The 13,098-nt window shown below is 45.4% G+C and overlaps 1 protein-coding gene across 1 annotated transcript in view; it reads left to right on the top strand.

Moving 5' to 3' along the window:
- Positions 1 to 13,098, top strand: part of ZC3H3 (zinc finger CCCH-type containing 3) — a 155,140-nt gene that overhangs the window by 105,373 nt on the left and 36,669 nt on the right. The window contains exons 5-7 of the mRNA XM_042868848.1: positions 658 to 842; positions 10,506 to 10,590; positions 12,716 to 12,874. Coding sequence (XP_042724782.1) covers positions 658 to 842; positions 10,506 to 10,590; positions 12,716 to 12,874 — 429 coding nt within the window. The remainder of the gene's footprint in view (positions 1 to 657; positions 843 to 10,505; positions 10,591 to 12,715; positions 12,875 to 13,098) is intronic.

The following is a 13,098-nucleotide window of genomic DNA, read 5'->3' as shown; positions in this document are numbered from 1 at the left end:
AGAAGTGTCCCCAGTGCTGCAGAGAACCAGTTTGGCTTCCAGAATTTGCTCCTGGCATTATGGGATGGCAGCATCCTGAGGCAGCTCATCCCATGCAAGGATATGGAAAAAGCCATGAAAGAGCTGCAGTTGCAGAGGGCTGCAAAAATATCTGAGTGACCACTCCTCTTGCTCTGCTTTTTGTAGCCATCATTAGGATAGGCTCTTCCAGCCCATTAGGCAGCTCAGCACAGTAGTGCTGAACAACTCAATATCTGTTAACCCACCTGGATCGCTGTTTGGCTCTGCCAAGCTGCCCATTAGGAAGACAGAAACCAGCAGTGCAGGTGGAAGCTGTGCTTTGGGGTCAGTGGGAAAGATCTGCAGAGTCTATAGACAAGCACATGGACAAGTGTTGCTGTGGGCAAACTGGGTGAAAAAGTGGTTATTTGTGCATGAGGAAGAGGTACCGTTCGTAGAGTCTTTAATTGCACCTATTTTTGATGTAAGTAAATAAGATCTGATTCCCCAGTCCCTTTTGTTTTCACTCTCCAAAGGAGGAGCTTAACTACCTGCTTCTGTACCACCTCCATCACTGAGCAGCTCTGGGTTTGCTCACAACTCTTTGGGGTAGCATCCTGACTTGGTGCTTACCTTGGTTTTATCCTTTCCTTACAGGTCCCCCCAAGCAAGCTCAACTCCCAAGAGTGGCAAATCCCAAGCCATACAGCAGAGGTGGAAGAGCAAAGGCTATCGGTGCATTGGAGGGGTGATGTACCGTGTGTCGGCAAACAAACTCTCCAAAACTTCCAGCACCCCTGGTCGGTGCAGAGATCTGAGCACCAAGAGCCCTGGAAGAGCAGGTGAGCAGAGAGAATTTGTCCTGCTTTGTATCAAATATCCAACAGTGCTCCAGCTTTAGCGCTGAGGTTGGTTTGTAGCTGCTCATGCCGTGGCATGGAGTTGGGAGCAGGTCGTCGTTAAGACCTTCACAACCCAAGCCATACTAAGATTGGATGTTTCCAGCTCCTCACCTCCCTTGAATTGCTGCAACACCTGAGAACCTCTAAACAAAGTCACTGAATCTCAGAGTCAAAGAATCATTAAGGTTGGAAAAGAAGTTTAAGGCTTTCAAGTCCAACTGTCAACCCATCACTGCCATGCCCATTCAGAATCTTACCATCATACAGTCATTAAGGCTGGAAAAGGCCTCCAAGTCCAACCCCAACCCATCCCACCATGCCCACTAAACCATGTCTCCAAGTGCCACATCTCCAGATTTCTTGAACATCTCCAGGGATGGTGATTCCACTACATCCCTGGGCATCCTGCTTCAATGCCTGACCACTTTTTTGGGGAATAATTTTTTTCCTAATACCCAACCTGTCCTCCCTGAGATATTTTTAGGGAAAAAAAAAACAACCTTTCTAGCAGCATTGCTGACACCTCAGCACAAAGTTAATAGACATCTCACCGTTTCCAGAGGACAACCCCAAGCTCTTCCTGATTACAGTATGTTTTTGATTAACAGTAGCACTGAAGGGAAAACAACGTTAAAGAAACAAAAGCTTTAAGAAAGAACAATTGAAGAATATTGAGTTTTTCTCAAGCTAGTGTTTACCAGGTTTAGATCCACCCTGTTACACTGCTTGTTGTTTTTTTATCCTTAAGGAGGATTGCTAAGTCTTGGCCAGCTTCAAGTTGCACCTAAAGGTTAAGTATATTTGATATGCTCATCGAATTACATTCAATATTGACCTAACAAAGCCAGGAGGGTCACTCTGTAGATAACTATGAAGCAGGCAGTTTGATGTGGTTACTGGCTTTACATTTAGCTTCAATTAAATGTGTGTTTTAGCTCCTCTGGTGCTTGACACCTCAAGTGCAGATCTCAGGCAGGATCAGGTTTCTAATTCTTTCTGAAGTGTTGGTTATTTTTTTTTTTTTTCAAGTTTCTACCTGGATTGAATGTTTTTGTTCCCTATATTTGCAATCCTTGGGAAAAGCTAAAGTGGGAAAGGCAAAGCCAGTGGTTTCATGGTGTTTTTCTTTGTTGGAATGATGGAGGCCTCAGAGATGAGTGAGTTCGTGAATGATGCTATAAAGGCAATTTAATGCCAAAGTCATTTTATGTACAGTGGAAAAGTCTGGATGAAGAGAGGGAATAAATAGGACACTGTCATTGGGAAGTGTCACTGGGAGCTGTGTGTACCCCAGTTTGGGGTTTCCTTGGTGGTTGTAAGGAGATGTGAATAATAGATGTTTCACCTCCCTCATTTTGCCCCTTCTTACAGCCCAGAGATTAGATCCAGTGCTGGTAGGTGAATGGGTTATTCCTGTCACCTACCAGGTTCCATTAAACAAACCTACAAAGGAAAGACTTATGGGAGGGAGGAGATGAGCTTAGAGCAGGGACAAAAATCCCATCAATAGTGTCTGAATCCCTGCACTCCTTCTGCCTTTCCATGGGACCAGAGACTTCAGAGTGCTTCTGCTGACAGGGAACATATTAAATTCAAAGCAATTGTACCAAATAGTGGAAATGTCTTGAAAAAAATGCAGTGCCTTTTAATGGAAGTGAGACCATTGTAGCCCATATTGAAGAACCATCCTGAGTGTGGATCTGAGATTGAGGACCATTCCCAAGCACTGATTCAATGCAGCAGACTTTTATTGGAGCAGCAAAAGGTGGGCAAAACCCTCAAGACATGGCCATGGAAAGTGTCAGATGGAGCAGATCCAGCTTTAGGGGCCAGATTTCAAGACAGAGAAGCCAAAAACCCAGGGGTCTTCCATTGCAGCAGGGAGGGCTTTTGGAGGATGAGGATTTTGAAGAAGCACATTGGTTGGGTTGACTGTGATGTCTCTGTTATTGGATATTTTTTCAAGGACAGTTTGGGTTATTGGTTTTTTTTTTCAAGAACTTTTTTTTGGGTAAGACTCAGGTGTACTGGCTTTTGCCCTACAGCATGGAGATGGACATGACACCAGATTCTGCTTAATTTCCAGTTGATACGTTGAATGGTTTAATATAGGTGCTGGGAGATACTTAAATCACTCTTTCTGCTGCTGTTTGGAGCTCTGATGTTTGCCTGGCAACTTTTCCCAAACGCACATCTTGCATATCCCATATTTATAATTCTTGTTCCAGACCTTATTTTCATTCATCCTAATGCATGGAGGTTTTAAAATTCATCTAACCACTGGAAATCAGCAATTCGTGCTTAGGGAACTTAAAAAAAAAGGCTGATGGATTCATCCTTGTCCATAAATATCCACTGCTGGACTGGGACCATGCAGAGAAACACAGTCCAGTGTGCAATTTTTGGGAGAGCCAAAGGGATGATGAGAGGATGTTGTGCAAAACTTTTCCTCTTTTTAATCTCCACTGTGTGCTGGGGTAGCAGAGAGATGGGAAGTGCTCATGACAGTTTAATAGCCCGGGATTTACTTAATGATGGGTTATAATTCTGCTGTTCACCTGAATTTATTGGGTTGGTATTTTGTCTCTCTGTGCCCTGACTACAATCAGAAATGCAAAGATCTATTTTTCACTTTGCGGAAATGTTAGGAAATGTGGCAGCAGGACAGTGTGGAAAGTGTTTGATGCATTGCAATTAGATGTGGCTTTAATTAAGCAAATGCAATAAGCTGGTTGAGCAAACCTTTCCTTCATTTCTTACTACAATTGCTGCGTTATTCGGATGCTTGAGAAATTTCCATGAAATTGGGGAAAGAAGCAAAAGGTTCTGGCAACACAGCATTTCAAAAATAAATTTGAAAGGGGAAATAAAAAATAAAATAAAAAAAAAAGGTATGAAATTGAAAGCAGCAGGAACAAAATTAAGGTTTGACATTGTCCAGAAAGAAGCCCTGACCCCAATCTCAGCACAAGCGGTGTAAGTAGAACTATTGCAGCCCACGATGTGGGCTCACTGCAGTTTAAGCAACATCCAAAGCTGCTTCTTGCAAGGAAATCTTCCCTTTGCGACTTTGGATACTCAGGAAAACCTGCAGCTCATGCCCAAACATTCCCATCATTGCATCATGCCAAAGAACATCCCAATCTCCAGTAGTTTGTTCACCCCTCTGTGGCCTCAATTGTCCTGCCTTCATTCTGTGTTGGGATGGGATGATTGAGGAGCCCAACCTAAGATGTGAGAACAGCTGAAGTTGGATTACTGCTATACTGTGCTGATTTTGATGTTGTTTGAGTAGGGTCTCTCAGCCCTTCAAGCTCAGTCCCTTGTTTCTGAGATTACTCATTCCCTTTATCCCTTCGGATTCAATCCCTTGGTTCTGGGATTGCTCGGTCCCTTGGGCCCTTTTGAGCTCAGTTGCTTGGCTTTGGGTTTGCTCAATCCCCTCTTCTCTTCCAAGCTCAGTCTCTTGGTTCTGGGATTGCTGAATCCCTTGGACCCTTCAAACTCAATCCCTTGGGTTTGGAATTACTCAAACCCTTTATTCCTTTTAACTCAGTCTCATGGGTTTGGTAATCCTCAATCCCTTGTTCCCTTTGGAGCTCAATTAGATTTTCCAATCCCTTGGAATTTCTCTATTCCATGTCGCTGTTAAGATCAGTCTGCTGGGTTTGGGTTTTGTCCCCTTGGAGCTTGATCCCTTGGTTTTGAGATTAATTAATCTCTCAGCCCCTTTTGAGTTCAGTCACTTGGCTTTGGATTTGCTCAATCCCTTGGCTCCTTCAAGCTCAATCCCTCAAGTTTGGGATTGTTCAGCTCCTTTTGAACTCAGTCCTTTCGTTTTGAGACTGCTCAATCCCTTGGTTCATTTGTGTTCAAATCCTCCAGTTTGGAGTTGTTCAATTCTCAGCTTCTCTTGAGCTCAATCCCTTGATTTTAGGATTACTCAACCATTCAGTGCCGGGACCCTTTTAGCTTCATCTCCTCAGTTTTAGGATTTCTCAATCCCTTGGTCTCTTTGAGCTCAACCTCTTGGGTTTGCAACCTGCTCTCCTTGAGGAGCAGCATTGGATCCAGGGTGTGCAGAGCATGGTAGATGCTCCATGCTCCTTGCAAGCATCCACAGAGCTGATTTTGCAACAGCATTGAAACCAGAGCATGCATTGTTAATTGAGCGTGCTTTGCTAATAACAAAACTGTGAGTGCCTGAAGCAGGGACATGCATTTTCCTGTTCAGAGCTGGGATGCAGTCAGGCAGGAAAGCATGAAAAGCTGCTTTAAAAGCCCTTGTTTTGTTGTTACCTTCCAGAAAGTGAGGGCTTCTGCTGTCTGGTGAGTAAAATAAATTACCCCCAGCAGCTGCTAGTGCTGATCATCTGAAACAGTGGAAGCCACTTAAATGAATAATAATTAAAGAAATAAATTTCCTGAGTGCCAGCCTCAAAACTTTTTGTTCAGCAATAAAGGCAGGAGAGCCCCACAAAATGAATGGCCACCTCTTCCAGAAGTAGGCTGCCCGTGCCACAGAAGGCAAAGCACAGTTATAACATGACCTATTAAAGGAGATGGCATGGTTGAAAAGAGCTTTTTTTCTTAGTGCCAATGCGTGAAGGGGGTTGAGCAGAAGCAAGCTGCAGTGGTGCAGGTGTTCAGCAAGGTTAAATAATGGCATGGTGGTGCAAAACCCCATGGCAGTGATTGCTGAGCTGGAGCAACATCCGACACTTGGAATGAAGCCCATTTCTCTCCTTGTGTGAGATTTTGATTTGGGGTTATTGTAGGGGGCTTAGTGGTCCTGTTGTCACAAGGGGGTTTACCTGATGCCCCAACATGATGCTCCTGAGCATAATTACTCCACTGTACTGCTTGGTCCCAATACATCCCCTTGTCTCCTGCTCTTTCACTGTGCCCTAGGAGCAATAGAATCCTGCCTAAATAATTAAGAGTGTAATTAACCACACTGCAATGTTTGCAGTTGATTTGCATGCAAAGGGAAATCTTAGCTGGCATTCTCAGGAAGCGTTAAAAAGTCCTGGGGTGGTGGGGAGTTGCACGGAGGTGTTGAAGCTGAATGAAAGCATCCCACATCCCACCCTGGAAAGCACCCAAGAATGGTGGATCCACCCAAAAATGGATGGATACCAAATGGCATCCTGGGCTCCATCAGAAGAGGGGTGGCCAGCAGAGACAGGGAGGTGATTGTCCCCCTCTACTATGCTTTTGTGAGACCCCATCTGCAATACTCTGTCCAGTTCTGGAGCCCCCAGTACAAGAAAGACAGAGAGCTGTTGGAGAGGGTCCAGAGGAGAGCCACGAAGATGATCAGGGGTTTAGAGCACCTCCCCTATGAAGACAGGCTGAGGGAGCTGGGCTTGTACTGCCTGGAGAAAAGAAGGCTGCGGGGTGACCTCATTGCAGCCTTTCAGTACCCAAAGGGAGTCTACAAGCAGGAGAGGAATCAACTCTTTGAGAGGGTAGATAACAGCAGGACAAGGGGAAATGGTTTTAAGTTGAGGGAAGGAAGATTTAGGTTGGATGTCAGGGAGAAGTTCTTTACTATGACAGTGGTGAGGTGCTGGAACAGGCTGCCCGGAGAGGTTGTGGATGCCCCATCCCTGGAGGTGTTCAAGGCCAGGTTGGATGGGGCCCTGGGCAGCCTGGTCTAGTAGGCAGGGTCAACCAGGCAGGGGGTTGGAGATTCATGATCCTTGAGGTCCCTTCCAACCCTGGCCATTCTGTGGTTCTGTGATATGTATGGTTTGCCAAGGTAGTTTGCCAATGGAGATGTCTGCCAGCCTTTCCCTGGAGGAAAGGGACTAAGTACCAGAGGAAAGTACCCATCTAATCCTGCAATCTGTGAAGAAAACCATCTGGATTAATGCATGGGTGCTGTCATAGGGGTACAGCCTCCAGTCTCTTCAATGGAGAGCCCTATTGACACGATCACCTTCCTCCATTTTGTTCCAGAAGCAAAGTTCAGAGTGGGTTGTGTCCTCTGAGAGACCTCCGGAGCCAGGCTATTGTGCTGTGGATTCGAACAGAGTTGGGAAAAAAAAAATAAAAAAATACAGAGTTAGACGATAGCCCCTGCCATTAATCATAGCTGTAATCATGCATTTAATGAACATGACAGCTCCGTTCCCTCTGGAGCGACGCGCCGAGGCTCACGGCTGGGTGAGGTACAACAATCACTTCTCAGCTCTCCGAGAGCCAGCGTCGGGTTGGGATGATGCATGAAGAGAAACAGCCCCGTTTGCACGGGCTGTGGGTTTCCTTACAGATGATGCTCTTCGACCTGACTCAATCGTTAAGGAAAAAAAATAAAAGGAAGAGAGAAAAACACCTGTCCCTTATGCAGGATATAAAATATCAAGCCTGACGCCGGCGTGCTGTGTGTAATCAGTTAAAAAGCCCTTAATGTGCAGTTCTTTGATGCTCACCCAGCAGCTTTTTTTGTGTGTGTTTCTTCTTCTCCTTCCTTTTTTTTTTTTTTTTTTTTTCCCTGTGCACTCTTATTTAAATATCTGCAGCAATGGAAATTCTGCCTTTAGCATAGGGATGTATGGTTTGCTGTCCTGCTCCAGAAGCACTTTGTCCCAGTACTGGTCCTCTCTCAGCGTGCTTAATCACTCTCTTGCAAAATTCAGTTGGGTTGCATGTGGAGGAAGGGCCAAGTGAGGCTCTCCAGGCTCACAGTCAAGCTTAGTGGCACTCAGCATTATGTCTCATAGAATCACAGAATCGCTAAGGTTGGAAAAGACCTCCAAAATCACCCAGTCCAACCATCAATCCATCCCCACTCAAGCCCAGCAAACCATGTCCCTCATGTTTCATTGAGTCTCGAGCCCTATGGGCTTGCACACAAGCACATTTCAGCTTCTATTTTTAATTTAATCCCTTTCCATTCCTCAGTGTCATTTCTCAACCCCATAGGGCATAGGTGCATTTGGAGAGCTCAACACTCCACTGTGCATCTGTCTTGCTCTGACCTTGCTCACTGATTCCTTCAAGGTTTGCAGAGAATCACTTGTGTTTCAGAGTGGTAACATGTTGGAATAGGCTACCAATGAAGGTGATGGAGTCACCATCCCTGGAGATGTTTAAGAGTTGGACTTAAAGGTCTTCCCAACCTTAATGACTCTGTTATTCTATTATTACATTTAACCTTTTTTTTTTTTGGGGGGGGGGGGGTTTTGCATGATGGAAAAGTTTCTAAAACCAACATTGTGCTGCAGCTCCATGAATCCCAATAGACAGATGAGAGAAATGAGGCTTTGCCTCTTTCCAGGCTGCTGCATGTTAAAAACCACATAATTACAGAGCTTCTGAACCACATGGCCGATGGGCTGTCTCCTCCTGGGTAAATATTTAGGCAGTTCTCTATTAGTTGGACGAATATTTCCACTCAGAGTAATTAGAGAGCAAGGAGGAAGTGTTGCTTTGCCAGCTGCCAGGCTGCTGGATGTGGTCAATGGGTGCTTCCGTGCTGCATTTTGCAATGAATGGGAGTGATTCTCGTGCATTGAAACTGCTTGGAGGCTGTGAATTAATTCCCAGTAGGAATCAGTAAAGAGTGATACGCATCCAGTGTGGCACATATTCCATCCTCCCAACATTTTCAAATAGTTTTAGGTTGCGTATGATAACATTTCTTCTTGCCAGAAGATGAAAGCGGTGAAAAAAATCCACCCAGCCGTTCAGCCATGTCTGTAGTATGGGTACATACCCATTTAAAACCAGCTGAAGGAGACTGTTGCACCCTTTATTTATTTATCTATTTATTTATTTAGCAGTTCCTCTTCTCTGGCAAAGGATGTGGTTGTCAGGCTGCTTTAACTAAAAGGATGGCACATGAGCACTGAGAGACGCTCGTACCCTAGAGTCTGCTTTTATGCCCAGGTATTAAATATTTAAAGATATTGTCTACTGCCCTGGGGAGCCCACTCTTGGGATAGTTTGTCCTGCTGAGCTTGCTTTCAAGTGCTTTAAAAATAATTGCAGAGGACTGAGAGATGCTCTAACCTTTCCCTAATGATGGGCTTTAATTTGGATCTCTCCCTGCATTGTTTGGGAGGTCAGCTTTGCTTGAGCTTGATGGCCTCATCACCTTTCCCTTGGAGAAGCAGAACCTGAGCCAAAAGCCAAAAAAACAAACATCCCCAAAAACAGTTCTTGTGACTGGTGAACTTCTATGGTGGAGTGACTGCATCAGTGAACAAAGGGAAGGCAACTAGTGTCATCTACCTGAACTTGTCGAAGGCCTTCGACATGATCCCACACCACATCCCTAACTCTAAATTGAAGAGATATGGTTTTGAAGGGTAAACTGTTCGTTGGATAAGGAGTTGATTGGATAGTTGCAGCCAGAGGGTTGTTGTCAGTGGCTCTGTGTCCAGGAGGAGGCCAGTCACGAGTGGTTTTCCCCAGGGGTCCATCTTGGCACCAGTGCTCTTCAACATCTGTATCAATGACATAGACAATTGAGTGCACTCTCAGCACGTTTACTGATGACACCAAGTTGAGTGGGGCAGTTGACACAATAGAAGAGAGGGACACCATTCAGAGGGGTCTGGACAGACTCAAAAACTGGGCACACAGGAATCTAATGAAGGTTAACAAGGGCAATTGCAAAGTATTGCACTTGGGTTGAGGCAATTCCAGGTATAGGTGTACAAACTGGGAGAAGAACTTATTGAGAGCCGAGCTGCAGAGGAAGACTTTGGGGGTCCTGATGGCCAAAAAGCTGGGCAGACTGCCCAGAAAAAAGTGTGGATGTCCCATCCCTGGAGGTGTTCAAGGCCAGGCTGGATGCGGCCTTGGCAGCCTGATCTGGTGGGTGACAACCCTGGTTGGAACTGGATTGTCTTTAAAGTCCCTTCCAACCCAAGCTTTCTATGATTCTGTGATCTTTAAGATCCCTTTTGACCCAACCATTCTGTGGTTCTATGAAATGCCCCTGTAATACTCAGTGATCTTGCACCAAGCTTCAACACACGTTGTAATATCTGCTGCACCCAAAGATTTTTGCTCATGTCCTGCAAGCTCTCGATGCCTCCCATCTCCAGGCACGGGCCACCAGCATCACATTTGCTCTTTGCATTTGCAAAGGGAACAGATGGGGTTTTGCAGCCATTGGCAGCCAGAGTGACAGCTCGAGTGCCGGGACTGCATGCTGCTGCACTATCAAATTCCACTCACTCACTCCCCAGCACACCCAGGATGGCAGGTGAGTGACTGAAGCACGCTGCTACCACCTGGAAATGCCTTTTATTTTCAATTCAGTCTTTCCTACGGCACTCAAGGATAATTTAATTGCATGCATGCACGGACTGAAGTCAGCCACTGGGTTTCCCTGGGCTGCTGCAACCTCAAATTTTGCTCCTCAGCCAATGCATACGTGTGAATTTCCCTGGAGCAGCTTCCCAGCACCAAGGAAAGGATCCCTGCAGCATTCAGAGGCCTTTTTTTTGCAGGGCTTATCCTCGTTGCAAAGCTTGCATACTCATCCAAGCAGTAATATACCAAAGAACACATGATCCTGCAAAATTTTGTGATTCTGAGCAAATGGTCATGAATGTGTCTGTGTTTCTTCCTGTTTTCCAACAGCACGATTGAGCTGCACGCCCAGCAGTCCTGGCTTCTCTCCATTTGGCTGCCTGAACCGATCAGCCACGAGCCGATACATTGCAAGGTCTGTACCCACAGTGTGATTTGTGCTCAGGATGGTGTATGAAGCGTGTGATGGGGCTGTTTCATTGGCTCTTAGTTTGATGAAGCTCTGTTCACCCCCATTCTCAGTTGTAAACTTAGCAGGAAGACGCTGGCTGCTGCTCTGAAAGTTTCTCTTGAGAGGGTTTGAAAGGTCAATAATGGATATCAGCACATTTAAGAATTCAAATCCTTCTCTAGCCCTCTCTGAAAGTCCCTTTTTACAACAACTCTATTGTTCTCGAGGGCAGCAGTGTCACTGCCATCTGTAGAGCAGCAGTTTGTATTTTTTTCCCCCATGACTCAATAAATCACATCCCAGTACAACCCAGGAAACTTGCAGGTTTTCCTTCTCTACCGAGTACCCAACCAGTGCTGCTGCTCCTGCAAACTGGGAACCAAGCATGTGGCAACTGGGAAGCACCACGAGTAGGAAAATGACAGCACATTACCACTGCTTAACACCCTGCTGCCTTTCTTATTGCCTTCCTTCTATGCTACAGATGTGCCACGTATCATCGCGTCCTTAAGTATGAGCATTTGCAGACAAGCTCCTCTTAATTGTAGTAGACTAAAATTTATTCCCAAAGTGTCTTGGTTCCAGATGTCTGTAGGCAGACTTGGTGCCAGATTTTAGCTATGTTTTATTATAACCCATCTCTAATACCACCTAATTTAAAATCTGCCATCAGTTAATTGGTGGTAAGGTCCATCCTGCAAATAAGTGCGCTTAATGTGCTGGCCAAATATCTCACAAAGGGTGTTGACTGTAGGAGAGCCCTTTTTCCATATCATAATTTCAGCAAAGAAGTGCTTCTTCGCTTCCTCCTGGTCCCATACAGTCCTATAGTTGATGGGTAATCACTTCTTGAACTGCAAGCTCATGGGAAACGTGTGCTAAACAACTTCTGATATCCTTAAGAAACTTCTAGTGATACCAGGTACTTAATTTTGTCTGGTATTTGGTGTTACCTTGCAGCCAGCATAGGAGAGGACTTTTTCTGCCTCACTGTGTTCCTGTAAGCTTCAGGGAAGCTCTTTGCATGCTCACAGTGTCATTGAAGATTATCTTGGTCATGGAGGAGCCTGTGAAGGGCTCTTAATAGGCTCTTGCACCAAAGGTCTCTTGTGCCATATCCCAGAGAAGGTCTGGTTTGTGTTCTCTGTACCATGCCATTAAATAGTCCCGGAGGACAAAACCCCTACTTGTCTTCTCCCAAGTGAGCAGATCAGCTCCTGCCCTTTGCTTAGATATCCTATGGTCCAGGCCCAACTTGGTGGCCTTTTACTGGACTCACTGTGTTGGACTGAGAATCCCAGATTCGACCTTATATGCTACTGAGGTGTTGCAGGCACCATAGTAATTCTAATAGAGGGGGTAGATCCCCTCCCTCATGTTCCTGGCTGTGTTCATAGCCCAGCATGTGGCTGGCATCATGACCTCTCCTGTGAGGAGAGGCTGAGGACACTTTGTCTATTTTGGAAAGGAAGCTGAGAGGTGACTTCATTGCTCCCTACAGCTTTTATAAGAAAGTGGAGAGGGAAGTGTTGATCTCTTCTCTGCAACAGTAGTACACATGGGAATGGCACAAGGCTGCTCCAGGTGAGGTTACATGAGGTAACATTTCTTTACCATGGAGATGGACAAACACTGGGACAGGCTTTCCAGGATGTCTGGCTAACTGCTGGGTGCTTTCTTTTTCCCCAGAGTTCCCAAGTGTTCTGCAGAAGTGCTTTCCAGTATAGGCTGGAAAAGACCCTTAAAGATCATCTAGTCCAACACTTCTACCATCTTTCACTGGGTCAGATTGCTTAAAATATGGGACTACTTTATCCCAAATGCAGACATTTGCTGGAAAATTAGCCTGATATTCTAGATTTTTAAAGATTCATGCTGAAGTTGGCAAAAAAAAAAAACAACCCAAAACTAGGAGAATCTAAAAGCCTATGGCCCAGTGCAGATTTTCTGAATATTTAATTCTCTCTTCAAAGTGCAGCTTGGTCTTTTCTGTGATTTTGGGTACCGTTGAACCATTTTCTGTGTGTCGTTTTGTGATATCGTTGTACTGAAGTTATGAAGTTGGAAACATCCATCTTGCTCTGTTTAGCCGTGCTGTTCAGAGGAGTTTGGCCATCATCCGTCAAGCCAAGCAGAAGAAAGAGAAGAAGAAGGAATACTGCATGTACTACAACCGCTTCGGCAAGTGCAATCGTGGGGAGAACTGCCCCTACATCCATGATCCAGAGAAGGTGGCAGTCTGCACCAGGTACGGATGGATGCAGTAACCATATGCTATGACCCATCGTTGGGCCATCAGTTGGCTCTGGTACTTGCTTGTGTGACATTCTGCAGGGAAACTCCCAGTTAAAGAGATAGAAAAACGTGAGAACTGCTGCATGAAAAATGCTTCCTCGACTGGCTGCTCCCCTGCTAGGTTAGGTACCTCCTTGTCCATAGGTCGTGAGATGGAAAGGTTAATAGTTCCCTAAT

Source organism: Lagopus leucura, unplaced genomic scaffold (genome assembly GCF_019238085.1).
Source record: "Lagopus leucura isolate 7727_CA_CO unplaced genomic scaffold, USGS_WTPT01 Super-Scaffold_100002, whole genome shotgun sequence".
NCBI classification, from domain to species: domain Eukaryota; kingdom Metazoa; phylum Chordata; class Aves; order Galliformes; family Phasianidae; genus Lagopus; species Lagopus leucura.
The sequence above is the reverse complement of the archived record's forward strand: the minus strand, read 5'-3'. Positions and strand labels throughout refer to the sequence as shown.